Here is a 21,269-nt window from a genome sequence, read left to right on the forward strand (position 1 = left end):
TATAAAAGCCCAGCCCACAAACCACTGAAGTGACCTTGAGGGATTAACAGGGATTAATGGACTATACTCTATAATTAAGCAGTGTTGAAATGGAAAATAGAGCTAAATAACCCCCCACAACACACACACACACACACACACACACACACACACACACACACCACCTACTTAGACTTTCAGATGTGTTTCTAAGAGAATGAACCTAATGTTAGAAAAACCTATTACTCACCACAGCAAAGACAAAGTCAAGATATTTAATGTTGCTGCTGTTCAGCCTAAGTAGAGCAGTTTGAGAATGGCAGCTGCCAGTGAAGTCAGTTGTATTGGGATTGATATTAATAACTGAAGCAACCTTTAAGGGAAGAAGAGGGGGAAAAAGGTACAGATTAACCATAAATGTCTACAGCAAAACCTTATATTCTAATAAGACCAACTTCAGTGGAGAACAAAAAAATCCTTTTGCCTGGATACTTAAGTTTATGGAGTCTTACTTTCAAACAAAGTTGGCACAGGCCTTCAAACTATGACTCAGACAACTTTACAAAAAAGAAAAACAAGAGGAAAGCTTCCTAACTAATGAACCAAATGAAAATTCACATATTTTATGAAGCATAAGAGTCATCTGTCTAGCTTGTTTAAGTCATGGGACTCTGGAAATGGGATTTGCTCATTGGCACACCCTCTGTAGCCTCAGTGGAACATTGCAACCAGAAGTGCCATCCTGTACTGGAGCATATCTATATGATTTGAGTCATCACATAGCTGGAGAAACAGCTGCACTGTTTCTATACATCAACCTAAAGTGTGTTTCAGACAAAACTGTGAAGAAGTTATATTTAAACTGACTAAAATAATTATCAACTGATTATACACTGATCTACTGATGGCAAATAGAATCTAAACCCAAAGAGTCCCTTAAACTGTTGTTTCCTCCTGGCCAAAATAACAACACCTTGACAGTAACATTAACTCTTCAGGGTTATAGTAACTGCAAACTAATCAAAACTCAATGAGTCAATATCAAATCTCCAATTAAAACAGCATCATTCTAGTAACACTACTCTTGGGCTGAATGTAGAAAACATTATTTGAAAAGAGATGCAAATAGAATGTATCCATAAAAATAGACAACTATACCTTATCTTGAGTTATGTTCAGTTGCAGCCCCATGGTAGCCAGAAGACAAGTACCATTGCCATTATTAACCGAATAGGATCCAATCTCTGGTTTTTCCTTTGGAGTAGGTGTTGTAGTAGGAGATGGCACAGTAGTGGGCACCACTGTGGTTGAAGTTTTATCTTTATCACACAGAAACTCTAAAACAAAGGACAAAATAAACTAAAGTAGACATTTTCTTAATTCATTAAGGTCAGGGAAGAGCAAAATATTTCTCACAATAGAAGTCCAAAAGGATTACATTAGGGGAAGAGAATACCTTGACAGGATATTTTAAATTAAATGAGGTACAGTTCTTAAACTGCTGCTTCATATGCAGATAATCTCTAAGAGTTATGAGACAGCAGACAGGTTCCAGACACATCCAAATGCTTTATCTACTCACACATGGCCACACATCCATTTTTTTCAGACCTTTAAGTCCCTTTATTCCCAAAGAACTTTACCTGCCTCTGATGTGAAAACCAGAGATTTAAGTTTGAAAACATTTTGCACCAACCTAGGCCTGCCCTCTTCTCTCCCACATACAACAACTGTAAGAAAGGATAGTGTTTACCAGAAAAAAGTTTACAAATCATCGAAGGATTTAAATACAAATGGACCTTTTATTCATGTTACCCCTACAACAAATCACAGGCATTTCAACCTCTTTTTAGGAAGTGTTGGTAGTTTCCCAGGACTGGTGAATGAGAAACTATTACATTTCCATAAAGTCATATAAAAATTGAAAAATGTTTTATAAAATTCAAGATTAGAATCCAGAAATCTAAATTCTATGCTTTTGTCTTGGATCATCAATCGCTAAGGAGCTGATGATCAAATACTATTTGAGAGTCTCTTCAAAGACTAGGTTTCATCAGCTGAAAATACTATGGGTAGAGCATTTTAAAAGACCATTTCACAACATGTACATCATAAACTTAAAACTGCAAGTTCCACAAGAGTAACAATTGCTATTATTTATAAAAACTTCACAGTCCAGTGTAAACTATAAGTCTTAACTCTTTCACTGTGTTAACTGATTTCAAGTTTTTTTTCCAAAATGTGTCAAAAATCCACAAAAAATAAAATGTTGATATTTTGACTATTTTATGCATTTAATAACATTTTGAGCTGCTTTGTACATAAACGACATTATTTTTATTTGAAACTGTTCTTATACGGTAATAAATTTACCGCTATATTGAATTTTAGAAAAAAAATACTCAAAACATACTAAGTGGCATCAATTAGATTTAAGTATAGATAAATTAGAATTATCTTTTTACAAAAAAAAATTACAAAATGTTACACAATATGGCATACAAAACACCTTTGTTGTTGATAGTGCAAACCACAGGAAAACATACCCAAACGTCACAGCAAAAGAGTTAATATATAAATGCTTGCAGGTAACGACTTCAACTAAAGCTACCTGATATACTCTAATCTTAAATTAAGACCCAAGTATAGAAATATATACTTTAAGCAGTCACCTTTTGTGCTCACTGTGCCATTTTGGACAAAAGCTTGTACATGAACATCCCAATAGTGTTGGACTACACAATTCTTTTCTAAAGTTGATATACTATTGCATCTAAAGATGTCATTCAATGGAATTTCAAATGCCACAGTGTCATAAACAGTAAACCGTCCTGTAAAACAAGATTAACAATAGCTGTTTTCAAGAAGGTAGGGAAAATGTGACAATATAAATATACATTAGACTCTTCTCTTTTGTCTGCCTGTCCCACCCCAACCCCTAAGTGACAAAGGACATGGCATATTTAGGGAATGGCAAATTCGCCGTGGCTGAAACAGGGAGTAAGAAGATGTGATGGGGGTTAGGAAGGGAAGACGAGTTGCAGGTGGTCACACACTTTGAAGCATCTTATACGATCTATGGATAGGTTAGTTGGGCTTTATTTTGTTAGCAATGGAAGGTCAGCTTCAGTTTTTGAAGCCGGAAATAAATAACATGCATACAATTTATTTTAAGAAAGACTGCAAAATTGTAGAAGATAGGCAGGGGAGAAAAATTTTAAGGAAAGTCATTTAAGAGGGAAACCAGTTAGAATGCTGATGACCTAGTTAAGGTGAAAAGCAAGGGGGGGGGGCTAGCCTAAATAATACTTCGTGACGAAACAAAGAAGAGAGATGGATTAATCAAGGATTTTATTTTTGTGCTACTAATCCAAAGTAAGTTATAGTAACTAAAATGAGCTTTTGAAACGTCTTCCTGGATAGAATTTAAAGACTATTCCATTTCATGAAATCCTCAGAATATAAAAGCAGTAAGTTACAGCCATTCTGTAGACTTTTTACTACAATTACTATAGTAAAATTTCAAAAGACTATGATCACACTTATCTACCCAAATGACTTAGCTTCTTTTGAAGAAGCAGCAAGGAAGGAGGGCATTCAAGGTCCTTAATATAGGCTGCCTTTTGTGCCTCTCCAACGTGTAGCACAAGGCAGCCAATTAATGCTGCCTTGGCACCCCCTAACGGCCAAAGGAAAAATTCTTTTAACTAATGAACTAGAACATTTTTTTCCCAAAACTGTTTCTCACTATTAATATAAGTGAACAGATAGATACATGAACTCATTGTACATAGATAGACCTCAAAAACAAATGAGTGTAAAAAACAAGTAGATATATTGGAGTTGCACTATAAAACTGTATCAATTTTAAACTATGTATTGCTTATGAACGTATAATATTGACATATTTATTCGTCAAATATAAACACATAGACAGGAAGGCTACACTCCAAATTCATGAGAGTGGTTGTCTCTCAGGAGGCAGGGAGGAAAATGGCTCTGGGGAGTGGGTACAAAGGAAACCTCATGTGTATCTGTAAGGTTTTCTTTTAAAAGATGAGGCAAATATGGAAAAAAAAAAAGGCATTTACTAATTCTGAGTAATGGGTGCAGATGGGTCTGTTATATTATTCTCTGTACTTTTCTGTATTTTAATCATGAAAAAATTTTTTAAAAGAAAACAGTTTCAAAGTCACTTCAATTACCAGATGCCTAAAAATAAAATACTAAATTATTTCAAAAACCATTAACAGTCCATTTAAAGAAGCCCTTTTAAATTCTAAATAGTTTCAAATCAAATATTACACAGATGCCAGTAATAAAAAATTGCACTCTGACTTCTTTAAAATAAAAGGGGGCAGCGATAGGTGTTAACATTTTAGGAGTCTACCAAATCTGTCATATTAAACCCCACCTCCTTTCCCTGCTACCTCCTTGGTCCAGGCACTCATCCCTTAATTACTTATAACAGCCTCCTAAACTGGTCTCTGCCTGTAGTCTCCTTACTTCCAAATTAATCCTGCAGAACATTCTTTATAAACTACTGTCTCTACTTTTGTGATATCATTCTCATGCTTAAAAACCTAAAATGGTTCCCCCAGTGCTTACCCCATCAAGCTAAGTGTCTTGCCTTTGTTTCCAAGGGCCCCTATAATTTAGACCAACTGCCACCTAGCCAAACTGATTTTCCTTCTGCTACACACACAGCCTCTATTTTAATCAGATCGCTCTCCAATTACTGCTGCACATATCATGCCTCCCCTTGCTGGAAATACTCTGCTCAAAATTATCTGCTTCCTCAAATTCTACCATTAGCTGAGTTTCAGCTCAGGTCCTACTTCTATACCCAGCTTTTCACTCCTCCAATGCATGCTAACCTCTCCTTCTCTCTGTTCCTAATCAGGACTCCTTGTGACAATACTTTGAATCTGGCCTCTTAATCACAGGCATGCACAGATGGGCTCAGGGATTATGTACCATATACAAAGTTCACTCTATACTTTGACAGAGAGGGTCCAGAACTTCCCTCACATTATCAGAAAACATTAATGAACCCTCAGTGCCCCCACTCCCTGCAAACACAAACAACAACAAGTTCACACGGATCTCAATGCTTTCTGATTTTTCCATACAACTTGGGAAAACAATTTCGCTTTGTCTCTCCAACTAGTCTTTAAGCTCCTTGAAAGTGAGACGCAAATCTTATGCTCGTTCTGAAAGACAGTGTGGGGCACAAACCTAAATATCTAAGGTATCCCATAACAAACTTGCTTTAGCTATCCTCTCAATCTAAGAGATTAGTAAAAAGAAAACTAGGATTTAATTTCTAAGTCTCAGTCTGTGATACCTCCCAAGTTTTATATGAACTCATTCACTTCTGGGTCTTTAAAATATGATCTTTTGATATCCATATATCCAAATGAGTCATTTACCCCCAGGTCTAGGCAACTGAAGCCCACCTACCTGTTTCTGGAGTCAGAATGAAATACTAATCGGTGAGAAATGCTAAGGTACTATAACACAAACACCATGTTAACTCAATCTCAATGGAGGGGGAAGAAAGGAGAGAAATATATGCCTAACAGAATGGAAATCTCCATTATTCATGCCTTCAAAATATTTTAATACACATTTCAGTTTCTAGTAGTTACAAGAGTGACATAATTGCCAATGCTTTTACAAGTCCATTTTGACCTGAAACTATCTCATAATAGCAGCAAATGTTACCTTCAGTCATTTTACTTTTAATTAATTGTCATTTACTTTTCAGTCAAAATCTTATCTATTAGGTTGGTGCAAAAGTAAATGCAGCTTTGCAATTATTTTTAACCTTCTAAACCGCAATTACTTTTGCACCAACCTAATAAATGGCAAAATGATTTGAAGATGAAACAGTCTGCTGGTCTCAGGTTACTAAACTTGTACACATTTAAAATAATTATTAGTAAAGGATTTGCTCATTGATTCAACATTTGTTGAGTACCCACTACGGAATGAAATAAATAGTAATAGTTACGTTCATGAACTTTGTAGCTCAAAACTAGCTCACCTACTTACGAGTAGCTTCTGTGACCTTTGGGGAAGTCATTTAATCTCATTAAGCCTCATTCTTTTTACCTGTAAAGTCGGGATAATATTTACTTCCCAGGCTTACTGGTAAAGATTAAGTGAGATGCTGCTGGTGATGCACTTCGGGTACTATCTGGTACAAAGTAAAGCACTCATGCAATGACAGCAAATACCATTGCTGTATCGAACACTATGCTGCATATGGGGTGAGGAGGATAGAAAGACATGAATTTTCTACTCTAGTTAGGAAGACAGACATACATAAGGATGATTTTTAAATTATTTACATTTCTTATTATTAATAAAGAGCAAGAGAACATAACACAAATCCAATTCTTAAAGTTACCTTTCTCTTTAGCATCAGGGAATGTTGTGTTATCACTAGTGTCATAGGTAAATGAAATGCTGTCAATTGAATAAGTAGACACTTCCTTTGTAAAATTCACAATCCAGGAAAAACCAGATTCAAATTGCACCGCAATTTTGGAACCATTCTGATAATCCCCACAGACGCTTCCACTGTATGTTGCATTGCCAAGGTCTGAAATGTTTACAGTTATCTAAAAGAAAAAGAAGTTTGGTTTGCAGGTGATTAGATAAAGAAGACGTGGTATACATACGAGGACTAACAATTAAGTTCACGAACTTGTTGCAACGGTGTTGCTAACCTATTTTGATGTCAGATGGATTATTCATTATGAATTTGTACCAACTGGACAAACAGTTAACCAAGTTTACTATTTGGAAGTGCTGAAAGGTTGCATGAAACAGTTAGACAACCTGAACTTCTCTCCAACAATTCATGGCTCTTGCATCATGACACTGCACCACCTCACATGGCACTGTCTTGTGAGGGAGGTTTCGGCCACTAAACAAATAACTGTATGGAACACCCTCCCTACTCACCTGATCTGGCCCCCAATGACTTCTTTCTTTACCCAAAGATAAAGGAAATATTGAAAGGACGACATTTTGATGACATTCAGGACATCAAGGGTAATACCACAACAGCTCTGATTGCCATTCCAGAAAAAGAGTTCCAAAATTGCTTTGAAGGGTGGACTAGGCACTGGCGTCAGTGCATAGCTTCCTAAGGGGAGTACTTTGAAGGTGACCATAGTGATATTCAGCAATGAGGTACATAGCACTTTTTCTAGTATGAGTTCGCAAACTTAATTGTCCAACCTCGTATACAATGGAACACTACTCAGCCATAAAAAAAATGAAATATTGTCATTTGCAACAACATAGATGAATCATGAGAGCTAAGTGAAATAAATCAGACAGAAAAGGACAAAAACCATAAAATTTCACTCATATGTGGAATATAAAACAAAAAGTAACAAACTAACAAAACAAACAAAAACAAGCTCATAGATACAAACAACAGAATGGTGGGTTACCAGAGGGGAAAAAGGGTGGGGGGAGGGCAAAGTGGGTAATTCCATTACCGTATATTATACATATGGAAGGAAACTAGACTTTGGGTGGTAGGCACACAATAGAGTATACAAATATAGTATTATAACCTTGTATACCTGAAAATTATATAATGTTATTAACCAATGTTATCCCAATAAATCTAATAATAATATAATTAAGTAATAATAAAAGAGATGAAGTTTAAAAAGAAAAAGAAGTTTCTGGATAAGGAACAAACAGGCAGTAATGAACACCAAGCATTTCTGAAGGATGTGCCACTTCAGTCTACATCACACATCCCCCATGGCCAAGCTGCCCTTTGCCTGGTTTGCTGTGTAAACCAGTCTCAGATTCTTCAACTACACACCAGTCCTCTGGACAAATTCATGTACTGTCTAAAAGGAAAAGGAAAACTGGCCTGAACTTCTGTTCTTCAGTTAATTTTTTAAAAGACTTTTATTAAAATATAGCTAACATATAGTATTATATTAGTTTCATGTATATATCATAGTTATTCAACAATACCCACCTAGCACTATACAGTTATTCACACATTATTGATTATGTTCCCTATGCTAAAGAAGTGATCACCATAAGTCCAGCAACCATCTGACACTGTATCTTCAGTTTATTTTTAAAGAAATCAGGTTGTAAGTAGGCAGGACCTTAACTAAGGAAGTTAAGAAGGCAAAAGGATTGTGAGGATACCATCAAAAAAGATTTTAATAACAAGCTTTTCAAAAGGGGGCAAGCTTTGGGCCGGCCCGGTGGCTCAGGCGGTTTGAGCTCCACACTCCTAACTCTGAAGGCTGCCAGTTCGATTCCCACATGGGCCAGTGAGCTCTCAGCCACAAGGTTGCCGGTTCAACTCCTAGAGTCCCGCAAGGGATGGTGGGCTCCGCCCCCTGCAACTAAGATTGAACATGGCACCTTGAGCTGAGCTGCCGCTGAGCTCCCGGATGGCTCAGTTGTTGGTTGGAGCACAGGCTCTCAACCACAAGGTTGCCAGTTCAATTCCTCGAGTCCCGCAAGGGATGGTGGGCAGCACCCCCTGCAACTAAAATTAAACACCGCACCTTAAGTTGACCTGCCACTGAGCTCCGGGATGGCTCAGTTGGTTGGAATGCGACCTCTCAACCACACGGTTGCAGGTTCGACTCCCGCAAGGGATGGTGGGCTGTGACCCCTGCAACTAGAAAATGGCAACTGGACCTGGAGCTGAGCTGCGCCCTCCACAACTAAGACTGAAAAGACAACAACTTGAAGCTGAACGACACCCTCCACAACTAGGATTGAAAGGACAACAACTTGACTTGGAAAAAAGGCCTGGAAGTACACACTGTTCCCCAATAAAGTCCTGTTCCCCTTCCCCAATAAAATCTTAAAAAAATAAAAAATAAAAATAAAAAGGGGGCAAGCTTTGATGTTAGTACATGATAAAAACATTACAGAAGTAGTTAGACCTGAATATCATATAGTCTTCAGATCATTTGCCCTTAAGCAACTCCAAGAAAAACTCCAAAGAACCAATTAATTAAAATATTGTTTCCAACACTAATTAGAATACCTTTAAGTATACGTGTTAAAAAAACACACAGAATTTAAGTGTTAAGTCAGTTAACATACGAAATCTTATTTGCATAAATGTACATAGAGGATAAAAAAGAGAAGAATTAAATTCCTGCTATAAAATTCAGAGAAAAATAAAAATACTTACATAATTTTTGCTTGTAGTCTCATAGCATATTGTGAAATTCATCTGCCATTTTGCATAGAGGCAAGTGGCTTTTTCTGAATCTGTCAAATTAAGCTCTAATGTATAAGATGAGACAGCTCCTAGATTAAAAAGACTAAAATTTTAAAATTGTACTACAAAAACACATACAAAATAAAAACAAGTTCCACCCACCACCAAAGTTCAGCCAGCTCTAAAGTGAAACAGTATTTTTAATAGATATGGTATCTTGATGATTGTTTTTCTTTGTATTTTTAGTGGAATTCTATTGATAAAGTTAGCATTACCCCTTCCCGAAAGAATGGTTACTCAACCTAGGATGCTTAGGTAATGACACAGACTGGTGACATTTCCCTTTTGCCTCCTAATAATAATTTCCATATTCATCTGTGCCTTGCTAGTTTTGTTTTAGGAAATTATAGTTTGCCTGTTAGTACTTTTGTCTTTTAAGGTAAATAAGGTAAGGGGAAGCTTGGAAGGGGTGTTAAACTCCTACTTCTCTCAAACCAGCTCATGGAACTTTCTCTGCAAAAATAACAATAGATCTGATGTTCTATGGCTTTGTTGCTTTAAAGCCTGTCACAAACTACATGACATGACATGACAGACAGATGTCTTGGTAAACTATTCTCTTTTGATGTGAAGAGGTGGGCATGTGTACCATGTGACCAAAGGAACAGAGTTGCAAAGGTTGTTATATCCATAAGCAAAAGGTTAATTTTTATAAATGTAATACTGGTTCACCCCTTTGTTTCACTTTAAAATCCAATTGATTAGAAAGGCTGATGGATCCTTTGACATGGACTCAAAGTCACTTCCTGCATTCTCAACCTACTGCCTCTTTAGGCAGAAAAACCTTACAGAGAGAAAAGCCTTAGGACTTTTCAGCTAACTTGAGTCAGATCTACTATACTAGATTAAACATAGGGAGGACATTACCTATTATACTGTAAACTGAAGAGCCTGAGGACTCAAAGTACTATATGCCAGCAAACACGCCAGCAACATAAATGATAGACAACCATCTAAGGATTTTCTTCAGTCTCACACATTACCCAAGGAGTGAGCTCAGAGTGAGCTGCTTTCTGTTAAGATGCTGCAGATCCTTTAATGATATCTGAGCAATCCAACATCATCTAGCAAGTAGGGACATGCTATAGACTACAGAGAATAAAGTCCTAAGAGGAATACCAAGAAGGCATGCCTGAGCAACAGCTTTCAAGCCATATACAAAAGCCTACTGTCAGGCTCCAGAGTCTGGGCTGCCTTGCCAAGCCTGAGTATTATGTTAAAGCTTGTGGTTACTGGCAGTGCCTAAATGTATTGGCTAAGGCTCGAAAAGCCCTTGTGAGGCCTAAGTAAGTTTTACAGCCATTCTTTTCTAAGTAAAATATGGAATGGAAGTGTCATCACTGATTCAAGGCTACCCTGTAGTGGTGCTGAGAACTCCAGCTTATAATTTTTCTAATCAACTGGAGGCCTACTTTTTATATGCTGTCTCTCTTGGTCTTGTTTAAAGCCCCAAGCTTTAACATATTCTCCTTATATTCAAAGCATTCAAAATTATTAGAAATAACCAAGAGAAGCTTCACATGTATTACTTTCCAAAGACATTAGAGTAACAGAAAGAAAACAGCATAAAATAATAATAGTTATCAATGTGGGCTGAGGTGAAAGAAGTGAAGCTTTATGAAGCAGAAGGTGCAGGTTATGGTTCAAATTTACCACTACAAGATCTGACAATTAAGTTCACAAACTTGTTTGCAATGATGTTGCTAACTTTTTTGGTATCAGAGGGATTATTCTTTATGAATTTGTACCAACTGGACAAACAGTTAAACAAGTTTACTATGTGTAAGTGTGGAAAAGGCTGCATGAAAAAGTTAGACGACCTGAACTTGTTGCCAACAATTCATGGCTCTTGCATCACGACAATGCGCTAGCTCACTGTCTGTGAGGGAGTTTTTAGCCAGTAAACAAATAACTGTATTGGAACACCCTCCCTACTCACCTGATCTGGCCCCCAATGATTTCTTTCTTTACCCGAAGATAAAGGAAATATTGAAAAAAAGACATTTTGATGACATTCAGGACATCAAGGGTAATATGATGACAGCTCTGATGGCCATTCCAGAAAAAGAGTTCCAAAATTGCTCTGAAGAGCAGACTAGGCTCTGGCATCGGGGCATAGCTTCCCAAGGGCAGTACTTCAAAGGTGACCATAGTGATAATCAGCAGTGAGGTATGTAGCATTTTTTCTAGGATGAGTTCGCAAACTTAATTGGCACACCTTCATATATTAAATTCAAGATGCCTACCTACCAATTTATGAGATCTGAGAAATGCCCTGAGGGCTCCAGCACATTCTGTTCCAGTCCCTTCACAGCCTCTCTCCCGGTGAGAGCTATTTCTTCCACAGAGCTTACTTCACTTTCTGGTCTATATCTCCAACTGTACAGGGACAGCTGTTACTCAAAAACCTATCACCTCAACAATTCCAAAATTAAAATTAATTTTTCTGCTTCCTCCAAATTGGTCCCCTTCTCAGCATCTCTAACTCTGAATGAAAGGCAGCACCACATACTCAAGCTCAAAAGTTTGAGAATTAAATTAGCTTCTACTTCATTCTCTGCATGAAGTCCTACTTATTTTTCTCCTTCAAATTCTCTCTTAAATCCAATCTTTGCCTTTTATTTCTATTTCCGATCCACCTCCCCATCCCTAAATTACTACAGATGCCTCGTAGCTGCTCCTAGAAATACTGCCCGATTAATGGTCCTTAAACACCTTTTCCTCTCAGGACACTTTCTTGTTCAAAAACTTTTCCTGGCTCCAAAATTCCCATATTAAATTTAAATTCCTCTGCTTGGCTTTCAAAGTAATCCTTAATCTTTCCTACCCTATTCTTTCAACTTCTCTCAAACCATTTTCCCAGAACACACCCTTTGATACCAGTTAAACTTGTTCCACTGGACCCAAATTCCATGCTGTATTCAACCGCTACCTCTAGGTTTCTATTGTACATAACATTTGGATGTTTTTTTCTTCTACTTACCTAAATGTTCATCTCAGGAATAATTTCACTCTAAAACACCTCCCCAGGCTGCCTTTTGGGTTTTTTTTTTTTTTTTTTTTTTTTACAATTTCTGGAAGATACTACTGTCCACTATAAAAGCTGAAAATGTCAGGTATTTGCTTTCCCAGGCTCCCTTACAGAGAGGATGGGATGGATCCTGTGCGAGGCTCCACCTAACAAAGGTACCCACACCAGATTTTGTATAGAGGGGCCACAGAATAGAGCCAGGAATGGAACTATCACCCTCAGGTGGAAGTAGCTATAGCAGGATCAAGCTCCCAGGGAACAAGGCAAGCAGAACTGGTAGTGGCAGTGGCCAGTGGTACAAGCTGCAATTTAATCATTGGCAGTGGAACTACAATTCAGCATGATTTGGGGCACTGAACCAGGCTTTGGGATATATAGAGCTTGGCGCTCCAGTAATTCCAAATTACCTAGTATACATATTTTATAACGTAAAATTTTATTGATGTGCAACATGAATATGGAAAAGTACACAGCATAACATACGGAAGGGAAACGTGCACATAACATTAAGCATATTGCCAAAAGAATATTAATATTCACAAACTGAACCCATTTGTGTCAAGAAACAGAACATTCCAAGTACTCCTGAAGACCACCTGGTTCCCCCTTCCAGTTACCATTTCCCTCCCATGGGCAACCATTATCCATTATCCTGACTTCTAACATGATAGATTAGTTTTGCCTGTTTTCAATTTGATATAAGTGGATCATTCACTGTGCTGTCTTTTGTGCCTGGCTATTTTCATTCAATATCATGTTTGTAAGATTCACCCCGGTTGCTCTGTGTAACTGCAGTTTGTCCATTCTCACTCTGTATGTATAGCATTCTATTATTGAGTGACCATTCCACTATTCATCTATGCTATTGTTGATGGGCATTTGGATAATTTCCAGTTTGGCTCTAATACAAATAGACACATCAGTGCACACATGTGTATGTGCATCCGTTGGGCCTAGGAATGAAACTGGGGGGTCAAAGGGTATGCACATGCCCTGGTATCTTTTATAATAAATTATTTTTCTGCTTAAAATTAATCAGATTTTATTTGTGTTACTTATAATTAAGAACCTGGACTGATATGCTATCCATTTTTCAGCAGCCATTTTCTCCACAAAGATTTCCTTGACTATGGAAGGAGAATTGACTCTGGGTGGTGAACACACAATGTGATATGTAGATGATGTATTATAGAATTATACACTTGAAACCTATGTAACTTTACTAATCACTGTCACCCCAATAAACTTTAATTTTAAAAAAGCCCTCAAGGAGTAGTCATAGTACACATCCCCACATTTCAGTATACCTTATACTATTCTGAATTATTCAGTTATTTTATGCCTGTAAATACTGCCCTCCCTATTGTCATATGCTCCAAAACAGCAGTTTTAAACTGTCACTTCACAACAAACTGATGTGCCATGGCGTATTATAGCATAGTAAGTTGTTAACTAATAAAAAAAGTACCAAAGTCTGTGAATGAATTATATATATGAATAGATTCAAGATTCCCTTTTGATAATGCCTCTACCACTTATTTGAATTTCAATAAGCTCCTTTAAACAGATGATCTTATCTATGCCACAGCCCCTAAGAAGTGTGTCTTTCATATGAATGCCATCCATCATGGATATCATGGTGATTGGAGACTATGTCTATTACGGTTTCCTCTATCTCCTATCATTACTACCATAGTAGTGCTGAATACATTATTAGATTCTCAATAAATACTGATTGATTGTATCAAGGTAAAAAACACCCTGCAACTGGTGCAGCTGTTATGGAAGGCAGTGTGGAGGTTCCTCAAAAAATTACGAATAGAATTACCGTATGACCCAGCAATCCCTCTCCTGGGTATCTACCCAAAAAATCTGAAAACATTTATACATAAAGACACATGTGCTCCAATGTTCATTGCAGCTTTGTTTACGGTGGCCAAGACATGGAAACAACCAAAATGTCCTTCGATAGATGAATGGATAAAGAAGTTGTGGTATATATACACAATGGAATACTATTCGGCGGTAAGAAAAGATGATATAGGAACATTTGTGACAACATGGATGGATCTTGAGAGTGTAATGCTGAGCGAAACAAGTCAGACAGAAAAAGCAGAGAACCATGTGATTTCACTGATATGTGGTATATAAACCAAAAACAACAAAAGAACAAGACAAACAAATGAGAAACAGAAACTCATAGACACAGACAATAGTTTAGTGGTTACCAGAGGGTAAGGGGGGGTGGGGGGTGGGAGATGAAGGTAAGGGGGATCAAATATATGGTGATGGAAGGAGAACTGACTCTGGGTGGTGAACACACAATGGGATTTATAGATGATGTAACACAGAATTGTACACCTAAAATCTATGTAATTTTACTAACAATTGTCACCCCAATAAATTTAAAGAAATAGAAATAAAATAAAAAACACCCTGCAATAAGGACCTGAAATATAGCTTAATTTATTTATAGGAAGGCCAATCTTTTACCTCTTCCAAATCATGAACCCAACCTATCAGTCTTCTGGATACTCCTTCAACCCCCATGTCAGTTTTTTCAATAAATTTTGACATGGATTCCAAGCTAGGAATAATACCTTTCTCATAAGGTAAGTTTATAGTTGAAACATTTACACTTCAGTAAAAAATCTCCAGCAAGCCATTTCCATCCTTATTCCTGTGTTTGACTTTAGAACAACCAAAAAATTTTTGTTTAAAGGCTTTATGACATTAAAAAAACAGTTTATGAATCTATCGTAGAGTATGTAATTATAGAGCTGAGAGTTCATTCTCCAAAGGAAAAAAAGGCATACCTCAAAATGAACTTTTTCAAATTCAAATATCCTCTCAATCTTATTTCCAAAGAGATCATTTATAGGTTATTTTAGAATTTAAAACTTATTTCTCCAAGTATAAGTCACTGCAAAAAAATGGCTGTTTTACAAGTCTATTTGACCCAATGAAGCTGAAAAATATACATTTGTAAACAAGATGGGGGGTAGGGTGGGAACCTAATACTAGTAGCAAAACAAAATCAATAAAAAACAACCACAATGATCTAAAAAGCAATATTATGAGGTGATTAAAGGCCTCATCCCTGGAATTGAAGAGCTAGAATTCAAATCAGGCTGTCCAATTTACTAGCTGTGAGACTTTGGGCAAGTTAACCTTGCAAAGAATTGTAGTGTGCATATTTCTCTAATAGGTTCTTCGAAAGCATGTAAACCCTTCAGAGCTAAGAGAACTTTGCCAAGCAAGTTAGAGATTCCAGCTTACAAGCTTCCCTTCTAGTAAACACAGCAACTAAAGGATGCTTCCCAACTTTTAGGTATGTTTACTTTCATCATATTAAGTTATGTTGTCCTCAAACTCATCAATCCAGAATGATGTTGAGCAAAGGGTCTTTAAAAAGAAAAAAGAAAAAACAGGACATAGGTGTACAATACTTAACTCTTTCTTTTCTATTGATAGGTTTGTTATGTGAGATTAACTGTTCCTCATTTACAATTCCTCATTTACAATCCCTAATATAGGTACAATCATCACATTCATTTGCTGATACTCTTGATTTCTGGTAAATCTCTTAAAACGGAAAAGTAATGATTGTAAGCTACAAAATAATTTAATATTTTAAGGTCAGAGGGTGGGTAAGGAAATAAGATTTAACACTATTCAACTAATGGAAAGAACTTATTGCTGAGTGGTATCTGGCAGACCTCCAGAACTCTTTTGCAACGCACAGCAGGACACCAACAAGTACTTACAAAGTATACTTTCGGATCAGAGGAGATCTCTGATCACTTTAATACAAAATTATGATCGGAATGCTTTTGTCACTATAGGAGGAAGATCACTTAAGCCAGCCACAGTGCTGTGAAATAATCCTTGATCACAAATTCCACCCAAGGATAGAGGAAGAAAGCTGCACTCATGGGAAATATTTGAATATCTATAATCTTATCAAGTCTGATAACCAATGACTCATGAAAGAATAATAAGCCTATCCCTTCAAGTATCTCTATTATAGCTAGAATAATTTTAGGAGAACCTTGAAATCAGTTTAACCAAATGTGGTAAGCTACAGAAAAATCTCTGTGTTTACATTCTCTTTTAAATCATCTCCAAAAGGAGAGAGGTTGATTATTTGTGAAAACCTTATTCTCCTTCTCATCAAGGACTTCCTAGTTCTTCATGTTAACCTTCACTATGTAGGTATATCTAGAGGGGTACAGGTAAGATACTAGCATTATTATATGAGATTACACTTTAGTAAATAGGTTTATAATTATCTGTACTTCTTAGCACTGATCTTGAAGTTCTCAATCCAAAGACACACAAAAAACTTGCAAAACATAATTTAAGGTTCAAGAAGAATAAGGAGATCAAGTTGGTCTAGTTCACCATTGTATACCCAGTGCCTACCAATGAATACCCTCAACAAAAATTTATGGAGGATTAACCATGTACGAGGCCCTGTGCTAGGTAGGCACAGGGAATTAACAGTACATAAGATGGTCTCCGTTCTCAGGTTCTCAGAAACTAACACCATAGGAGACACTTGACTGGTACTGGAAGAAAAGAAGAGTAGAAAATAGGCTAGCCTAATAACTTAAGAGTTTGGGAAAGACAAGATTTACTCCTATTCCTCCAGATACTCACCTGGCTGACCTCCTTCCAACACTCAGTTCTCTGCTCAAATGTCACACAACAATCCTAGGCCTTCTGAACCCATCCCCACTCCTATCATCTGCTCATTCTTCTTCCGAATTACCTTTCGCATTTTCTCCAGTGCTTATCACTATCTGAAATTATGTTATTTATCTGTTTGGGATGTCTTCTGACACTGCACCATGAGAGCAGGGACCTCATCTGTCTTTCCCATTGCTCTATCTACCCCTTTCACCTAGTATAGTGGCTGGTACACAATAGGCATTCCATAAACATTTGTGAGACGGAGGGGCTCCAAACAGTGAAATACAAACTCAGGATATTTCTGTGAGGTTTTTCCCTGACCAGAAAAGCCTCAACCCTATAAAAACCAGCAGTCACTAGTTGTAAGAATCAATAACACAGAAGAGTTCTGAAATCTATAATGTCACAAAAAGGGAACAGTTAGACATTGATGCTAGGAAAGGATTTTCATCCACTACTCTCTTCCTAATGCCTATATATAGCTCTTCTCCAGAAAGTTCTCTAGTCAGTTACAATTCATTCAAATAAATATCAGCAATAAAGTAATCTCTATGAAAAACACCAATATGTAGACTCTAAGAATTATTTCTATACTTACTCTAAAGCAGCAATTTTTAAAAAGTAGAGTTACCAGTGGAGCTGGGATAGAATTATAGTCACAAAGTGAAAGTGGCACAGCTAGAGCACTAACGTTAATGAGACTATAAATTCAGTACAGATCCTCCTTCATGGGTACTCTCTGCAGTACCCAGGAACAGCATGACATTCATAACAGATACTTTGCAAATATTTATTGAGTTTTCAAAAACCCATTCTTGCCATTTTGAAATATAAAAGCAACGTGCAAAATGCACCAAGCAACTGAAGACCTGCTAAATTCTCAAGAGACAAAACCACATGGAAGGAGTTTGAGCATCACACTGAACCCACCAGCTGTCAGAAAAAAGCACTGTATAGAAGAGATGATTTCTATTCCATCCTGGTACTTTTTAAAAATTTGATCTGGGTATATCATTAACTTGTACTCTTCCAAATCCTGTTCTGAACTTGGAAGTGAAGGTAATCAATCTTGGAAATCTTCCAAGAGGATGAATCTAGTTAGTCCCAATCAATAATTGGCAAACTAGCAGATGAGCTGATGGGTTCTTTTATGTGCTTCTTTTTGCCTGTTTATTTTCTGCAATGAGAAGCATTGCTTTATAAAAACAAAACAAAAGCTTTCATTAAAAAATTAATGACATGAAAATCAACAAGTAGAACAGCTATTTTTTTTCACTTTCTCTAAATAAGTGCTGTATTTGTGCAGATTCAATTAGCAATGAATTACTGGTTAACATGCCTTGTTCGGATATGTTCTAGACACTGATAAGGTGCTTTTTTGGAAAACATGCCTCTCTTAGGGTTGCTGGGCCCTCAGTAGGTGCTTCATAGTGATGTTAAAGCTTTGAATTGTGCTTGAACAGAGCCTCCACAGCCCCTTTTCAGGGCTACAGAAGAGTTTCCTGCACTGTGTGGACAGCTGACTAGATCAGGATTCGCAAATGTTTAGGGTGTCAGGACCCCCTTTACCCTCTTATTCACTGAAGACCTCCAAAAGCTTTGGTTTATGTCAGTTATATCTATTGGTATTTGCCGTATACCATTATCAGAGCCAACAGAATGGTGATGTCATCACTCATTATGTAGTGTATGGAAAAAAACTCCACTCTGCGCCGGTGAGAGGATGAGAGTGAAAAAGACAAATAACTTTTTAGTATTCTTCTGGAAATCGTTTTTTGATCTGACAGGCCCCCAGCAAATATCCTTTAGAATTAGTAGACCAGATCACCAAGAACCCTTCCAATGCTATGACTGAAGCAAGATTTCTCATCTTTGGCACTACTGACATTTTGAGATGGATACTTCTTTGTTGGGGGGAGGGTGCTGTCCTGTACATTGTAGGATATTTAGAAGCATCCCTGGCCTCTACCCACTAGATTCCAAAAACAATCACCAGTTGTGACAACTAAAGATGTCTCCAGGTATTGCTAAATGTTCCGATTGAGAACCCACTGTTTAAGGGTGTTGGTTTTATTCTACTGAAATGTGAATTACAATATGTGTACCTCTCACTGTCTTCTCAGGTCCCTAACATATCTATTTCTTCTCCACTCCCATCTGGGTCTATTCCTTCTGGGTTTTGTTTGTTTTTGTTTTGTTTTGTTTTAATTAGGTCACAAACAGCAACAATCAGTGGGTAGTGACAAATAGGATGAATCAGGTCAGGAAGAGACATTCTAGTCAAAGTTCACCTTTCAGGCATTAAAGCTAGCAGGGACCCACTGCTTATAGAGGAAAGGTGTCACAGCACCATCAGCCAACGTTCACCCAGCCATTCTGAGGACCTGGTAACAACCCAAATCTTAGGAAGTTACCTACCCTCCTCCTCCCAAAACCAGGTAATAGATCAGTTTGTAAGATAGGGAAGAAGAAAATGAGCTTCTGAAGGCAGAGAGGCAGCATACAAGATTCAGATACACCATCTCTAAAATCTCGCATCTAGGAGGTCCTCCCAATTGAAACATCTGGGGATTTTCTGGCTGGGAGGAAGTAGCAAAACTGTAGAAAACCGACAACTCCAAGTCAAATATTCACTCCCCACTAAAGTTTCCACTCATCACTTTAGTCTCCAGAGGTTGCGGCCGAGTTTTCTTGCCTGGAAATTGCCCCTGCCACCTTTGATTCCCTTCCCCCTCAAAACCCCAACTACCAAACTCAAATCCAGCATCATTCTTCATCTCTTTAACCACCCTTCCTCCACAGCCTCAAATTCTTACCCACAAAAGCCCCAACCCTCTCACTGTCCCTCAAACTCTACTATCATATCTGCCACCCTTCCCCCAAGCAGGCACAGTGTCTTTCCTCCCACAGTTTTCCACCATCAAAACTCTTCCCTGATCTTAGGAAACCAGGACTCTCCTAATTGTCTTTGCCACCCCAAAATCTGCGCGTACCACCCTCCTACGCTCACTCCTTAATATCTTCCCCAAGTTACTCTTCTTACTCCTTCGGCGTCCACTCCACCCCCCCTTACCTGCCCCTTCTTACTCTGATGGGCCCTTCTTCCCCCACCATCCCTCGGTCAGGCCTTCTCTAGGTCACTGCTCCCCACCCCAGGGCAAGCGCCACCGCCCAGTGTCAGTCGTTCAGCCTCCCAAACCCCTCCCCCTAGGACCAGTCTTGCCAGTTGTGGCCTTTGAACTGGGCGCCCAGGGCCCAGGCGGAGAGACTGAGCAGGAGGGCCCAACAACTCACCCAGGACGAGGCAGAGCAGAACGAGCCCCGAGCCTGGAACCGGGGAGAGGCGGAAGCACACCATGTTCCCGCAGAGTAGGCGGTGGCGGCGGTGACGAGAGCAGCAACACCACGGAAAAGGCTCGGGAGAAACGGGAAAAGACAGCCACCGACCACCGACTACAGTACTGCAAAAGCCAGGACTAGGCGCTTCAGCGCGAGTCATAAGACTAGGGGCGGGGTTCTTCCTTGTCTTTAGCCTATCTCTGCGCTTAAAAGCGGCGAAAGGGGTGGTGATGATGTAGGGGCGGGTGGCTAAGTCGACCACGCCCTGGCTTTTTGGTTCACAATCTTACGCTTCTAAGAGATATGCGCGGACGGCCTTATTTGAGGCTAAAGGGAGCGGATGAACTTTCAGGGGGTGTAGATAGAGATTATTTCAGTTCCGACTCCTTGAGGAAGAAGATAATAATTTTGCTGGAGTTAAAACGGTTGCTAGGCATCACAACGTAATACATACAAAAATCATACATGATGCTTCTTTAAACACTGTTGTTACCTATGCAGTTCATGCTGTTAAATGGGCAAGGGAGCTAGGGGGTAGTATGGAGTCACTGACCACCAGAGCAAGAGGTGGCTTTGAAGTTCACTAAGTTACAACACACTGTTTTTCAGATGGGGAAATTGAACTCAAAAAAAAAGGAAGTCTTCTTTAAATACAGAAAGAAGGAAAATGAGATAAAGAAAAATGAAATAGAAAGATAAGGAGAAAAAAAAGAATCATCCATATTTGTACTACCCAGAGAGGCACTGTTTATCTGTCTATCCATCCATTCATCCATCCTTCCTTCCTTCCTTCCAGTTGTTTCTCCTATGCATATACACATGTAAATATTCTTTAATGAATTCATACTAAACATACTATTTGGTATACTTAACAGTTGAACAGATGAAACCTAAAATATTCAACAAATGAAAGCATTCAAAAACTAT

General features: G+C 38.1%; 1 protein-coding gene across 3 annotated transcripts in view; it reads right to left on the reverse strand.

The window, feature by feature from the left end:
* LAMP2 (lysosome associated membrane protein 2) overlaps positions 1 to 20,584 on the reverse strand; it is a 40,869-nt gene extending 20,285 nt beyond the window's left edge. For 2 of the 3 annotated variants that reach the window (XM_019717660.3, XM_019717661.3), the window contains exons 1-6: positions 20,298 to 20,551; positions 9,188 to 9,306; positions 6,395 to 6,608; positions 2,652 to 2,810; positions 1,138 to 1,316; positions 230 to 352 (exon numbers count right to left, since the gene is read on the reverse strand). In XM_019717660.3, coding sequence (XP_019573219.3) covers positions 230 to 352; positions 1,138 to 1,316; positions 2,652 to 2,810; positions 6,395 to 6,608; positions 9,188 to 9,306; positions 20,298 to 20,502 — 999 coding nt within the window. In that variant the 5' untranslated portion in view covers positions 20,503 to 20,551. Of the gene's footprint in view, positions 1 to 229; positions 353 to 1,137; positions 1,317 to 2,651; positions 2,811 to 6,394; positions 6,609 to 9,187; positions 9,307 to 20,297 lie in introns of all 3 variants that reach the window. The other variant, XM_019717662.3, reaches the window with a different exon arrangement.
* Positions 20,585 to 21,269: the final 685 nt, after the last annotated feature.

Source organism: Rhinolophus sinicus, chromosome 18, assembly GCF_057876585.1.
Source record: "Rhinolophus sinicus isolate RSI-liver-muscle chromosome 18, RSI-T2T, whole genome shotgun sequence".
NCBI classification, from domain to species: Eukaryota; Metazoa; Chordata; class Mammalia; order Chiroptera; family Rhinolophidae; genus Rhinolophus; species Rhinolophus sinicus.